This window comes from Anguilla anguilla, chromosome 17, assembly GCF_013347855.1.
Source record: "Anguilla anguilla isolate fAngAng1 chromosome 17, fAngAng1.pri, whole genome shotgun sequence".
In the NCBI taxonomy this organism is placed as follows: domain Eukaryota; kingdom Metazoa; phylum Chordata; class Actinopteri; order Anguilliformes; family Anguillidae; genus Anguilla; species Anguilla anguilla.
In genome coordinates this window covers 7,477,786-7,492,861 of record NC_049217.1, presented here as the reverse complement: position 1 = coordinate 7,492,861, position 15,076 = coordinate 7,477,786, and the positions used below count along the sequence as shown (strand labels likewise).

The 15,076-nt window shown below is 45.5% G+C and overlaps 1 protein-coding gene across 3 annotated transcripts; it reads left to right on the top strand.

The window, feature by feature from the left end:
* The first annotated feature begins 301 nt into the window (after positions 1 to 301).
* On the top strand, positions 302 to 14,074 carry LOC118216413 (ceramide synthase-like). Of its 3 annotated transcripts, none has more exons than XM_035397544.1 (8): positions 302 to 414; positions 836 to 974; positions 3,588 to 4,252; positions 4,581 to 4,664; positions 5,665 to 5,887; positions 7,357 to 7,452; positions 9,205 to 9,314; positions 12,647 to 14,074. In XM_035397544.1, the coding sequence occupies exons 3-8, from the start codon at positions 4,128 to 4,130 to the stop codon at positions 12,903 to 12,905; spliced, it is 897 nt and encodes a 298-aa protein (XP_035253435.1). In that variant the 5' UTR covers positions 302 to 414; positions 836 to 974; positions 3,588 to 4,127; the 3' UTR covers positions 12,906 to 14,074. The 3 variants fall into 3 exon arrangements, with proteins under 3 accessions (XP_035253435.1, XP_035253433.1, XP_035253434.1); XM_035397542.1 differs by having other exon boundaries at positions 836 to 1,055; XM_035397543.1 differs by having other exon boundaries at positions 317 to 744; positions 836 to 1,055.
* The last annotated feature ends 1,002 nt before the right edge of the window (positions 14,075 to 15,076 follow it).

Sequence of the window (15,076 nt, the reverse complement as noted above, 5' to 3'; positions counted from 1 at the left end):
ATAAAAAAATCTGCTGCTCAAGAGAAGTGGTTATGCCCCCATCCCACAAAAACAACTAGCCTACTCAAAATAAGTTCACTTGCTAACTAACATACAGTTGTGTCCAGTAGGCAACAATGATTTAAAAGATTAAGTTAAAAGTTAATGTCAATTGTAATAGGCTACGTGTGCAAACAATGCCGAGAGTTTGAAAGTCAAATGTCGACATCATTCGATTGGCTTCCACAATGTATCACTCGTTTTTTTATTCTGCATGTTGAAAAGGTGATGACTTAGGTAGCGAACCCCCTCAGTGTTCTACCTCCCCTACTCGTTTAGCCACTTGCACGGTAGCACGCTAGCTAGCCGGGGCAGTGGACGAAAGAGCGGAGAGGAGAAACAAAGGCTGGTCAATATTGCGCGCTAGCTAACGTGGTAGGTCTGGTTATATTTTGTTGTTGTGTCAATTCGGCCATTTAAAAAAGGAAATAAACAAAAGACCCACCAAGGGATCATGCAAATATTTGCAAATATTTAAAATACAGCTGGCGAGCTACAGCAGTACTGTAGTAGGCTACGTCTAGAATACTGAACCCAGATAGATAATCGATAACGGAATGCAACAGACACAGTCTGAAAAAGGTCGAGGATGGACCAGCCTCAATGCAAAATTTACAGCTAAAAATTAAACACCAAAAGAGCGGCTACAACATTTGGAATATATCTAGCTAGCTATTTTGCAAAGAAGGCGGAAGGACTCAGACGGTGAGAGACATGCGGTGGACCAATGGAAAAAACATCACTCCGTTTCTTTCCAAAAACGTTTCTGACAATTCTTTCCCCCCCCCTTTTGCAGGAATCCCGAACAACGGCAATGACCATGTGGACAACCCCACGGATATCTCCCTGGCTGCAAATCGCCTCGCCTTGATACGAGCTGTGATGCGCCGCGGAACGGACGCCGCAGAATCCAGATTTATATTCTGACTTCACCGGTGCTGCTCGCCGCATATCTAATCTCCGTATCTTCTAAATTAACCTCCTCTTCCCACCACACCACCATTTTCATTATTCAGGTATTTCTTCCACTCTGGAGGTGTAGGCCTGTTTACTAATGATCGCTAACCTTGTTTAAGATTTCATTATGAAACATCATTATGGTACAGAATGGCATAACGGAGACGGACGGGCCTGATCCTATAGCCTAATCGTGCGCTGGACCGGCTGTTCACTAATGTTAGCTGTCTGCCGCGCATCGTTTTTTATTTCCTGAATTGCCTACTTGTGAAGTGCAAAGATGTACACTCGTTAACTGCAGTTTGCTGTGGCTTTTGTTATGAGAATGTTATATTTGTTATAATTTACGCAACAGGCTCACGTTGAACAATTAAGGAATATTAAATTGGCAACAGCTGAAACGGGAACGATAGTGAACTTGCCATCTATTTTAAATATCTAATTTCGCGTGCTTAATAGATGGATAACCTTGGGTAAATGAGCTTAGATTTTTTTTATAGACTTGCTATTTTCAGGAACATTTTCTCAAGAGGGCCAACATAGCGGCAGTGTTCGTAACATAGTTATTTGCTTGCTTGTAGCAATAGACACTCATTGTGGGTTAAAATGTAGCTAGATAGATTATTGTAGCTTGCTCGCAATGTTACACCAATAATGCACTGATATTTCCATCGGTGTCTTTGCTAGTTAGCTAGCGCATTGCGCATTTGACATAGCAGGGTCTCTATGTTGGAGCACGAACTCGGTGCTGAATTGGAGGTAATGCTACATCTGTTATATAGGTAGCAATACGTCTGTCAATTACAGAACTGGACGAGGAGCAATGCTACAGGGCTACCTAGCGGGGGTAACATTAGGGAGATATGCTGAGCTAGCCATTGCTTGCTACATTAAAATCGAATCGATAACCTGTTTTTGCTGTTGCTTGTATAAAGCAAAAAAGTAAGTCACGTGCTGTCTAAATGTATACGGTGGGGTTGGGATGGACAGCGGCAATATGCTGTACATGTTGCGTAAACCGTAATACTCACACGCGCACTTTCTGAGACAGCGTTAGCAGGACCAGGTCCGGTAAATATATAAAAAATAACACGTGCTTGTCAATCGACCTGTTTGGCTGTCGTTGTGATGTCAGCCTATATAGTACGAGGAAACATGATGATTTAATCTCCAACCAGCGCAAACGGAACTATTTTTTCTCTCTCTATTTTATGTATTCTTTTGTTGTCTGTCCGCTTCATCCTCCGTCTTTCCCATATCAGTTACTCTGTCACCCCACCCTGTCTGTTGTTCTCTCTGCCCCCCACCTCCAGCTATCCCCTTAATCCCTGTAAATCTCATTGTTGCTAATATGTCAGATCTATTTTGGTTAGACCCCCCCCCCCCCCCCATCCTTTTTACATTTTTGTGCATTAAAAGGTGAGCTTGGAACCTTAACTTATAAATGGAACCTTGCTTTTCTCTTTTTTTTTTTTTACAATTATTTACCCAGGAAAACCCTTTGAAAAAGCTTTTTTCAACAAATATTATTTCAACGTCCGTTCTGTTGTTTTTAATGCTTTATTTTAACGATCGATGTTTGAACGAGCAAGGCTTCCTAAACCACACAATGGGTGGAGTTACCTACCATGTGCTGTCAGTGTAGTACAGAGAAAGTCTCGGATCGAAGTCCATGATTGACAGCTTACAGTAGCCACGAAAATTGGTGGGGCGCAAAACTTTCCTTTAAACTAATCATTGATCTCAAACCGTTTTAATTAATTTTCAGTGATTAACAAGCATGCAAACGATCTGACTAATCAATTGGAAAGTAACACACAGCTTCTTCGCATTGTGTTAGGGAGGTGAAATGATAAATGTGATTTAGAAAAATCCGTAATATCTACGCATTGCAGATATTTGCCATGAATACGAGTGTGGAGAAAGAAGTGCATGTATCCGCAAATAATGTTGATTAAAAATGTGCACAATTTTGTACTGAATGAATGAAAATAAACGTAGGCTATAGGCTACTCGCTAAAACTGCCTATTTGGGGAGAGCTGGCTATATATGATAGTATTGAGCAGCCTATTTTGTGGATTAATTGTATTGATACTCAAGGAAAATCAGTTTCCGCCACTGCTTAGTGATGAAAACTGATTTTTCTAAATTGCATTTATCATTTCATCTCCCTAACACAATGCGAAGAAGCTGTGTGTCACTTTCCAATTGATTAGTCAGATCGTTTGCATGCTTGTTAATCACTGAAAATGAATTAAAACGGTTTGAGATCGATGATTAGTTTCAAGGGAAGTTTTGCGCCCCACCAATTTTCAGCTCACCAGTCGCGCTTCCATCACTGCGTTGTATCTGCATATCCTGTTGCGCCAGCGCAGTTGAAAATTTATTTTGGATTTATATTTCACGTCTGGCTGTTATTTATTCAGATTGCTATTCTCTGAAGATAAGCATTTTCAGTTTTTAGCAGAGGTATGTTGAAGAATGCCACGCAGAACATTTTGTCTAACTTTTGTCTTTCTTTTTTTTTTTCTTCCACATGTTCCATCCCTCCATATCTACTTGTTGGGCCTTTTTCATTTTCTTTTTGTAGACTGAGAGGAAACGTCTGAGATTAATAAGGATTAGTTCTCAGGGCACAGGTTGGGAGGAGTTGCTGGGGAAGACGTCATTTAAGAGACTAGTGTTTAAAATACTTTTTAAAAAGTAAAATGTTTCAGTCCAGCATCTAAAATGCATGTTCTCAGAACGATTCATCAAAACCATTGACAAATTTTTTATATGACCATAGAATGAACCCATGACTCAAGCATTCCAGTGGAACTCAAAAGGCAAGCATTTACAGGAAGTGAAATTTCCACCGCATTTACTGTTGGCTGGAGTCAGAACATTATAAAGTCCAATGGGTTTTATAATGTAGCCATTTTGTTTTTTAATGTCAATTCTTGCATTAAGACTCCCATGTCTTAAATAGCATTTTTTTTTAGTCACAGAGTCACTGTGATGCAGTGTAGTGTAGTTTGTACATTGATGTCAGTATATTACCGTTGCTGAGTGGGGGCGAACAGGAGGTTAGGTCCTCGAGTCTGTGGAGCTGAGCTTCAACGTCGTTATCGAGACGCTTTGAGGGGCCATGTGGGCCCTACTTGTCGCCGGGTCCGTCTTTTTCCCGGGCCTGTTCCTGCTGTCGAAGAACTGCCTCAGGCACACCCCGGCCCTGCGGTGGAGCGAAGGAGACGCGGTTATCGTCTCTGCCAGGTAAGGGGTGGGGTGGGGGGGGGGGGGTGTTCATTGACACAGGCCGAACAGGGACGCCGGCGTGTCGGGACGGAGAAGTCCCAGGCCAGGGAGGGAGATGCAAATGCAGTTTGTGCAGCCATGCTGCGGTGAGGAGGAGGAAGGTGAGCTCAGGGGCTGATGTATGCAAATTCACTCAAATTGCAAACTAAATTCGCACACCCGTGCTCCTCTGCTCTGTACGTGTGTTTCCTGTCCGCGTGGTCTCTCTGTGAAATCCTTTTAGTCCTGTTTTTTTTGTTGACTTGGCTATATTTGAATAATAACATTTGCCTGTCCCCCCCTTCAGACTGGTCTCTTCCATCCAAGCCGTGATGGCGTCTTCAGCCGGTTACATCATCGCGACGTCATGTGACGACATCGTGGAGGACCAGTAAGTAAAAGCGCACTCCTGCGAAGGCTGACGTGACTCGTGCCCCCCCCCCTTGTGGCCGCCGTCGACGCTCAGGAGGAGGGGAAATCGAGTCGCGGGCGAGCCCGGGCATGCTGGAGGACGGTGTGCGTCCTACACACCCCGTTCTGGTGTCCTGCAAACCGGGAGGACGGAGAGATGAACACAGTGGATTTGGAGAGTTGTTGATAAGTTTGTTTTAAATGCGCCGTCGTCCGTGAGGATGGCTACAGCCACGGTTTAGCCCTTTGAGAGACTGGGGGTCTTTTATCTGGGCGGGGCTGTTGTCCTGGTTACTAACTCATGCACTAAGCTGGTTGAAGTTGACGTTGGCCTTATGAACAGAGAGCAAAAACCCTTGGCCAGAGAAACTGAAGGTCCTGGGTCTTTACCTGACTTTCCTGCTGTTTATCTTCTGCACACCAGATTATTTGTGCCTGTGGAGCTTTATTCTGCTGTGCACGTAACACATTCTTTTGTAAACAAAATTCTGATTTGTGTTGAATTTGGTTCTGATGGTACGAAGAGGGCTCAAGTTGCAAAGGCATTCGATTTGTGTGAATGTTGGGCTTTCGAAGCAAAGCAGGGAGAACTAGGGAGGAGCGTTGGATGTCCTTTGCATCTGTTTACTGAGCGGGTGGAACTGGGTTCTTTTTGGGCCACAGTTTTAATTTTTACTTCCTACAGTACCCATCTTATGACCGTATAGCTCACGTTTACAGGGTATGTTTTAGAGTTTTAGTTCTTTGTATAAACTTTACAAGACATACAAGTTGGGATTTTAAAATTGTTTATGAAATTATAGTTTGTCGTAATGCAATACACTAGGAAAAGAAACTTTAGGACTTGGACAGTAATTGCGCAGGTTCACGACTGCATTGAATCCATCCCTGTTAATGTTCTGTTGATCTGTGTGTGGATGCTTATGACATCATATCCTATGTGTGGGCGACATCATAGCCTGTCTCTGTCTCTCCATCAGGCACTGGCTGACCAGCTCCTACATCCTCTTTGCTGTGCCCTACTTTGTATATGACATCTACGCCATGTTCATGTGCTACTGGTACAAGCTGTGGGTCAAAGGTCACGAGGCCGACGTCAGCCCCAAGGCCCTGGGTACAGCGCTCTCCAGCTACCTGCGCCGGGAGTTCCTCATGGTCCTGCACCATGTCGTCATGGTCACCGTCTGCTTCCCTGTCTCCGTGGTAACTTTAACCTTTGATCATACTGTCTATCACACACTCCATTGCCATCACACACTCAATCACACACCCCCATCACACTCTCCATCACGCACACCCCATCAGAAACTCCATCACACACCCCTCCACACACCCCATCACACTCTCCATCAGAGACCGTGGAGGGGGGGCCCTCACTGGTCCATGCCCACTGTGCCATGTCACGGCCTTCACCATCTGCCTCCACATCTCCATGGAAACTGCCGCTGTTCGTGACAATTTGGGAAACAAGCATCAGCATGAGTTTAATATTCTTTAGAGAGGCAGGGGATTGATTTGAAAGAGAGGAAGGGGAGAAAGGTAAGGTGTGTGTGTGTGTATGTGTGCGTTTGTATGCACATGCATGTTTGTGTGTGTGTGTGTGTGTATGTGTGTATGTGTATGTGTATGTGTGTGTGCTTGTGTGAGTGTGTGTGTGTGTGCTTGTGTGAGTGTGTGTGCGTGTATGCATGTGAGTTTAATGTGGGGGAAAGTCAGCGAGCCTCCTTGTGTGAAAAGTGTAGAGTGTTCATCTCTGTGGGGTGTGCGGTCACTGTGTACACGCTGTCCTAACACCACTGTGGGGTGTGCAGTCACTGTGTACACACTGTCCTAACACCACTGTGGGGTGTGCAGTCACTGTGTACACGCTGTCCTAACGTTGCTGTGGGGTGTGCAGTCACTGTGTACACACTGTCCTTACGTTGCTGTGGGGTGTGCAGTCACTGTGTACATGCTGTCCTAACACCACTGTGGGGTGTGCAGTCACTGTGTACACACTGTCCTAACACCACTGTGGGGTGTGCAGTCACTGTGTACACGCTGTCCTAACACCACTGTGGGGTGTGCAGTCACTGTGTATGTGCTGTCCTAACCATGCTGTGGGGTGTGTAGTCACTGTGTACACGCTGTCCTAACGATGCTGTGGGGTGTGCAGTCACTGTGTACGTGCTGTCCTAACACCGCTGCGGGGTGTGCAGTCACTGTGTATGTGCTGTCCTAATGATGCTGTGGGGTGTGCAGTCACTGTGTATGTGCTGTCCTAACACACCTGTGGGGTGTGCAGTCACTGTGTATATGCTGTCATAACACTACTGTGGGGTGTGCAGTCACTGTGTATATGCTGTCCTAACACCACTGTGGGGTGTGCAGTCACTGTGTATATGTTGTCCTAACACCACTGTGGGGTGTGCAGTCACTATGTGTATGTTGTCCTAACATCACTGTGGGGTGTGCAGTCACTGTGTACGCGCTGTCCTAACACCACTGTGGGGTGTGCAGTCACTGTGTATATGCTGTCTTAACACCACTGCGGGGGTGTGCAGTCACTGTGTACGGGCTGTCCTAACACCACTGTGGGGTGTGCAGTCACTGTGTATATGCTGTCTTAACACCACTGCGGGGGTGTGCAGTCACTGTGTACGGGCTGTCCTAACACCGCTGTTTCCTCTCAGTTTTGGCGGCAGGGAAAAGGGGATTATTTCCAGGGAGTCATGTTCCTGGCTGAGCTCAGCACTCCGTCCGTCTGTCTGGGAAAGATCCTCATTCAGGTAATGTCCTCTGTCACTCTGCTCTGGTCTTAATGCCAGGCTGAGCACCAGTGCCTTTTTATGCAACAGTTAACAGGAACTCAGCCTTAATCTAATGCTGAAGCAGCCTTCGTTGTGTCAATAACCAGCCATCATCCGCGATTTAGTGCTTTGTTAGACAGCCAGACAAACTCTTAAGCTACATTCAGCAATATTCAATATACACAAAGACGACAGCAGAGTATATTTGACATTGATTTTTGAAGTGTCTGTTGAAAAGTCACTCTTTGCTTTCCTTCCACCTTACGGCCATTGATCACTAGAGGCTGATGTAATTTTAGAAAATCGAACGAGCTTGATGGGCTTAGTGGTCTAGTTACAGGACAGTTCTGACAAAATGTTTCGCCGAGGATTGCAGACCTTTATGAGATTACATCACAATATGTAATCGCTGTCGATGGCGTGGATGTAGGGTTTTAATCTGTGACATTTAGCTCCTAAATTGCTGAATGCAAATGGTTGGAATCATTTTTGTAGCCAAATCTGCACCAGAATATCTGAAACTGAGCTGTTTTTAATGATGGGAATAAATTGACTGCTGTGCTGTAGTCTGCTACTTTGGGACTGAGTAATCTGACAGTCACAGAGGAGTCATCAGCGCTTCAGGTGGTTTTAAAGATTGTGCTATTTTACAGCCCATCTGTATAAACATAAAGATAACAATAAGAGAAGATGCTAATAATCTAATGATTACAACGTTAATGTTTTCACTTTGTGTAAAAACATCAGGGTGCACAGTTGCCTTGGTGAGGAGAGTCATTGGGTAGGTAGCTTGTTCAGGCCATGTTGAATCAAGATGAACACAGAGCTGGTGCTTTATTGAGATTAAGGAACAGCGCTGGTGCTTTATTGAGATTAAGGAACAGCGCTGGTGCTATATTGAGATTAAAGAACAGCGCTGGTGCTTTATTGAGATTAAGGAACAGCGCTGGTGCTTTATTGACATTAGCGAACAGCGCTGGTGCTTTATTGAGATTAAGGAACAGCACTGGTGCTTTATTGAGATTAAGGAACAGCGCTGGTGCTATATTGAGATTAAGGAACAGCGCTGGTGCTATATTGAGATTAAGGAACAGCGCTGGTGCTTTATTGATATTAACGAACAGCGCTGGTGCTATATTGAGATTAAGGAACAGCGCTGGTGCTATATTCAGATTAAGGAACAGCGCTGGTGCTTTATTCAGATTAACGAACAGCGCTGGTGCTATATTGAGATTAACGAACAGCGCTGGTGCTATATTGAGATTAACGAACAGCGCTGGTGCTATATTGAGATTAACGAACAGCGCTGGTGCTTTATTCAGATTAACGAACAGCGCTGGTGCTATATTGAGATTAACGAACAGCGCTGGTGCTATATTGAGATTAACGAACAGCGCTGGTGCTATATTGAGATTAACGAACAGCGCTGGTACTTTATTAAGTGCAACAGTGAATGGATCAGTTTGGCGACAGCAGCAGCAGCAGTGGTGGTCTTCCCCGGAGGTGGAGTAGAGAGGGCCCCAGTGGGACTCAGGACTGGGGACGACTCGTTCCACCTGCTGGGGACCAGTTATGAAAATGAGGGCATTCTCTCCTCTCTCTGGGGCTCAGGGACGGACATGCAAGGGCTTGTGGGAAGGGTTTGCATGCAGCAGCAGAACTGAGCTAAGGACTCTGGTGTAATACTCTGCTCTCTTTTCCCCCCTCTCTCTCTCTCTCTCTCTCCTCCAGTACAAACAGCAGCACACTCTCCTACACAAGGTGAACGGCGGTCTCATGCTGGTCACCTTTTTTATCTTTCGAGTCCTGCTCTTCCCTTATCTCTACTACGCGTACAGCAGGTAGGGTCTGTCTGTCTGTCTGTTTACAGTGGGTACAGTGCATCTGTCTGTCTGTCTGTCTGCCTACAGCAGGTAGGGTCTGTCTGCCTGTCTGCCTGTTCACAGCAGGTACAGCGCATCTGTCTGTCTGTCTACAGCAGGTAGGGTCTGTCTGTCTGTCTGCCTGCCTACAGCAGGTATAGCACATCTATCTGACTGTCTGTCTGTCTGTCTGTCTGTTTGCCTGCATACAGCAGGTATAGCACATCTATCTGTCTGTCTGTCTGCCTACAGCAGGTATAGCACATCTATCTGTCTGTCTGTCTGTCTGTCTGTCTGTCTGATTGCCTACATACAGCAGGTATAGCACATCTATCTGTCTGTCTGTCTGTCTGTCTGTCTGCCTGCCTACAGCATTTATAGCACACCTATCTGTCTGTCTGTCTGCCTACAGCAGGTATAGCACATCTATCTGTCTGTCTGTCTACTGTAGGTGCAGTGTGTCCATCTGTCTGCCTGTCCAACTGTCTGTCTGTCTGTCTGTCTGTTTACAGTATGTACAGGGTGTCCATCTGTCTGCCTGTCCAACTGTCTGTCTGTCTGTCTGTCTGTCTGTCTGCCTACAGTAGGTACAGTGTGTCCGCACTTCTGTCTGTCTGCCAGCCTGGACCTGCCTGTCTCTTAACTTGTGCTCATTGATACCGGCCTGTCTGTCTGTTTATTTATAAACTACTTTGCTGTCCTGAACCAACCCTGTTTAACATTTCAGTGCTGTCAGCCAATCATCAATCAGCAGTGTTACAGCCCTCTCGTGACCTCATGACTCCTCTGGTCTTTGCCCATATTTGCTCTTCCTGCTCTAAGGTTAATGCCCCTTTCCCTCGAAGGTTAACCCTTGTAAAATAACATTTTTGAAATGTGGATTAGTAGTAGTAGTAGTCCCCCACCAGGGTGTCAGATCACCCTGATTCTTTAATTAGTCCCACAGGAAAAGTGTGGCAGCAGCTAGATTCTGTGGAATGACTGTATTCCACGTCCTCATGAGTCATGAGAATATTCACTGGAGTAGCGAAGAACATATATATAATTTGTCCACCAGATGGCGCAGACGGCTGCCACTATTCCCTTAGAAAAAAGGCGACCAGCGGTCGTGCTATAACTTTGCGCTGCGCACCTGATCAAAAGTATCAAAAGCAGGTCTGAAATCACGAGAGCAGTAACTAACAGAATATCCGCTATCATTTCTCCGTTTTTTTTCCTCATAATGCGATTGCTCCGCTCAACCAATTTTTCAGTTAAGTGAATTTTAATTGAATTACTGAAATGACTGTATTGACCCCAACTGTGTTTGACAGTTGTAAGTGTATTAAAAGGGCATTCCTGAATGGCCTTATCATCAAAGTTTGTAATCTATTATAATTAAGTAAAGTGTTTATTTTAGGTGGCCTGAGTCCAATTAGATATAGTTGGTTGCCAATTTAATTTAATTTCTGCCAAGATGGACTTTTCACAGTTGTTTTTACGTAGTGCTGTTTAATATGAGCAGAGTCCACAGGGTAAAACACTGTAAGAATTTAGCCATGGTCACAGGGAGGAAAACAAGTTTATCTGACTCCATTAACCTGTAATGTGTATCAGTACAATTTTGCGTATATGTGTATTGACTGGGGTGTGCTGAAATAGTGGGTAGCAAGACTGGTACCCCGGAGAGCAAGACTATCTACTGCTGCCAGGCATTCATCTAATTGTTCACTGCAGTTAAGATCTTCTATCCAAGAATGTAAAGGTGCTACTCATCCGAGAATCTTGCAAGTAATGTTTCTGAGCCGTGAAGAAGCCTCTTTAGCCTGAAAAATGTGTTTGTCCGGGTACCGAATCTAACCTATCCCAGGGAACCCTAACTAAGGTTCTCCATCTGGTTAGTCTAAATATCCCGGACATTGACCCCTCTACTATTTATCTGAAATAACACTAGGGCCCATCTGGACACTCAGACTCAGGCGGCTATCCCAGAGCAGCTGCACTTCCGGGTAGTGAACTTATTAATATGCCCAGGGGGTAACCCGAATACGGTGTTACCCCAGGACCGCATGCAATGGTGCCAGGAGAACTGTCAAACAGATTCTTCCCTGATGTTCCTTTGGACTTCCCTTAAATGCAGTCCTGAGCAAGCCTTCCCCATTGCACACTTCCCTTTGTATGCCCAAATAATATAATGCTTTCTTTCAGTCCATAATGTGGGTAATGGTCAACCAGGTTCCCGTCTGGCCCAAAAGGTGCCTGTGGGCGCTTTTACAACATGAACATAGACACTGTCCTGGCCATCTGTGTGTCCTCGTTCCTGCAGGCCACAAGTTGGTGGGATGACATCAGTCTGCAGGCTGTGAGACCGTTGTCTTTTGAGCTGTGTTTACAGTCTTCTGATCTTTACGACTCCAAATGATTAAAGTTCAGAGACGGTTAAAATTGCAACAGTGCAACCTTAACAGTAGCCAAGTAAACTTCCCTTCATAGGTTAATTCTCATCTGATCACCTCCAATATATATTGTACACACCAGGTGAAAACAGCCAACATCAAATAAAATTAATTCTGTTATATGGGATTATGAAGTTCCAGTCACTGGAATTTTCAGTTGGCTTGACTTGAAAAGTGTAGATGTTAAGTTGGCTAAGTGTAGATGTTAATGCTGTACATGTCAGAGTATGTAGCCAGCGCTAAATGGCTAAGTGTAGATGTAAATGCTGTACATGTTTGAGTATGTAGCCAGTGCTAAATGGCTAAGTGTAGATGTAAATGCTGTACATGTTTGAGTATGTAGCCAGCGCTAAATGGCTAAGTGTAGGTGTAAATGCTGTACATGTTTGAGTATGTAGCCAGCGCTAAATGGCTAAGTGTAGATGTAAATGCTGTACATGTTTGAGTATGTAGCCAGCGCTAAATGGCTAAGTGTAGATGTAAATGCTGTACATGTTTGAGTATGTAGCCAGCGCTAAATGGCTAAGTGTAGATGTAAATGTTGTACATGTTTGAGTATGTAGCCAGCGCTAAATGGCTAAGTGTAGATGTAAATGCTGTACATGTTTGAATATGTAACCAGCGCTAAATGGCTAAGTGTAGATGTAAATGCTGTACATGTTTGAGTATGTAGCCAGCGCTAAATGGCTAAGTGTAGATGTAAAAGCTGTACATGTTTGAGTATGTAGCCAGCGCTAATTGGCTAAGTGTAGGTGTAAAAGCTGTACATGTTTGAGTATGTAGCCAGCGCTAAATGGCTAAGTGTAGATGTAAGAGCTGTACATGTTTTAGTGTGCGTGGTGGTATCTAGCGGTCCGTCTCTCTGCCCTGTCCCAGGTATGCCTCTATCCCGCTCTACATGGTTCCCCTGTCCGTTCCCTGGCAGTGTAACCTGGGGGCCGCCCTGCTCATGGCCCCTCAGCTCTACTGGTTCTGCCTGATTTGCCGAGGGGCTTTCCGCCTGTTCACCGGCTCCTCCCGCTACCGCCGCCCGCCCCCCACCCCCTGCGCCGACTCGGACCGCAAGGACCCCCTGCCCCCCCCGGCCAACGGCTACAGCGCCCCGGAAACGAAGAGAGAGACCAACAGCCTCTGAGGAGGGCTGGGGGGAACTCCGGGAGGGGTGGGGGGGGAGCAGGGGCGGGGATCTTGAAACCAAGGAGCGTCGGTTGGGAAGCCGTCAACTGAAACTCTGGGGCTTGTACTTTAGTGTATTTTAACATAAAAAAGACAAAAACTGGGGCCTGCACAGAAAGGGATGGAGTAGGGCTTAGAGAAGCAGCCACACAGCAGGTAAGAGAGATGTTTGGGGGGGGGTGGGGGTGGGAGAGACGGACGCCACTCGCTGTCACTGCCAGTCCTCAGTCGCCATAGCAGGAGCGCTTCCGGCGGGAAGGGGACGGAACGGCGCGGTCGCAACGAGCCACGGAGGACTCGCTCGCCCCGAGGATGAACCCGGCTTTCAGAGTGAAGGAGGGAGAGAGAGGGAAGGAGAGAGTGAGTGAGAGGGAGGGTGAGAGAGACAGACAGAGAGAGAGAGAGAGAGAGAGAGAGGTAGAGGGGAGGGAGAGAGAGAGGGAGGGAGGGAGAGAGAGAGGTAGAGGGGAGAGAGAGAGAGGTAGAGAGAGGGAGAATGAAAGAGGGAGAGAGGTAGAGGGAAGGAGGAGTCTAGCCTGGCGCCAGAGGTGGGGGCTCTGCAGTAGTGGTGGCATTGGCGGGAGATGCCAAACACACAGCAGGCGGGTGGTGTATGAAATGCTATCTGAGCGTTCTGATCTTTCAGGTGCAGGAATGTATCATACTGTATATCTTAGTAAATAATTGTAGATAACCAGCTCAGCTTATCAAAGAATGAAAGCCCCAGCATTTCAGCTGCAGTAATTCATGCTTATTATCTCCTGTTTACCCGCCGTTACCCAAACAACGCTGTTGACTCCCTGACAGCCATGTGCTTCGGGAAGGAGAGGTCTCTGATTCCGGAACATTCTGCCTCGTCTGTCCTCTTTCTCTCTCGCACTGCTTTTCCCAGCGCCTATTTTTTTATTTATTCCACATATTTATCATTTATTTATTTTTATTTATTTGCAAGGAAGGAGAACTTTCTTTAATGTGACAAGTGTACATAGTAATTGAACTTTTTGGTCTCATCTGTTACTTGTTTTTATCCTTTTTAGGATTTTATTGAATGTTAAATTTTGTCAGTATGTATATTTATATATATATATATATATTTATACATACACTACATGGCCAAAAGCATGTGGGCACCTGATATTCAACATCTCATCCAAAATTATGGGCATTAAAAAGGAGTTGGTCCACCCTTTGCTGCTATAACAACTTCTACTCTTCTGGGAAGGCTTTATACTAGATGTTGGAGCATTGCTGCAGGGATTTGCTTCCATTCAGCCAGAATAGAGTTAATGAGGTTGGCGACTGATTGGGCGATTAGGCCTGGCTCACAGTCAGCATTCCAATTGACCCTGAAGGTGTTGGATGAGTTGAGGTCAGGGGTCTGTGCTGGCCAGGCAAGTCGTTCCACACCGTTCTAGACAAAACCATTTCTATATGGACCTCGCTGTGTGCCCGGGGGCATTGTGTAGCTGAAACAGGAATGGGCCTTCCCCAAACTGTTGGGGGAGAACAGAATCGTCTAGAATGTGATTGTATGCTGTAGCATTAAGATTTGCCTTCACTGGAACTAAGGGGCATAGCCCAAACCATGAAAAACAGCCCCAGACCAAGGAATGTCCAGATACTTTACGGTCATATAGGGTATATATGCTGTGAGGAAGAACTTGACTGGCCTGCACAGAACCTTGCCGGAGTATAAATGCAAAACCTGCGACAAAGTATAAATCGGGCTTGATGCTCTTCTGGCTGACTGGAAGCAGATCCCTGCAGCTATCCTCCACCATCTAGCTTAAAGCATTCCCAGAAGAGTGGAGGTTGTTATAGCTGCAAAAGGTGGACCAACTCCATGTTAATGCCCATAATTTTAGATGAGATGTTGGATGTCAGGTGTCCACATACTTTTGGCTGTGTAGTGTATGCACTGACAAATTAATATAGTTATTTGTGTGTTTTTAGTTTTTTTATTTATATTTGTTTAAGGACTGTGATTTTAGTACGGGTATTTTATTTATATTCCACTTAAGGATGCTGTTCTTTATCGAGCTCCATTTCTGTGTCGTTCGGGAACACACGCAGCAGATTGGGACAGAAAGGGGAAAGCAGGCTGAAGGTTCGGAGGAGGTGCGGTGATGT

Bases quoted from the DNA above. Each gene is read 5' to 3' on its own strand.
- LOC118216413 (XM_035397544.1), top strand. From the start codon at position 4,128: ATGTGGGCCCTACTTGTCGCCGGGTCCGTCTTTTTCCCGGGCCTGTTC. The intron at 7,453-9,204 runs GTAATGTCCTCT...TCTCTCCTCCAG, and splicing joins TGGGAAAGATCCTCATTCAG to TACAAACAGCAGCACACTCT. The intron at 9,315-12,646 runs GTAGGGTCTGTC...GCCCTGTCCCAG, and splicing joins CTCTACTACGCGTACAGCAG to GTATGCCTCTATCCCGCTCT.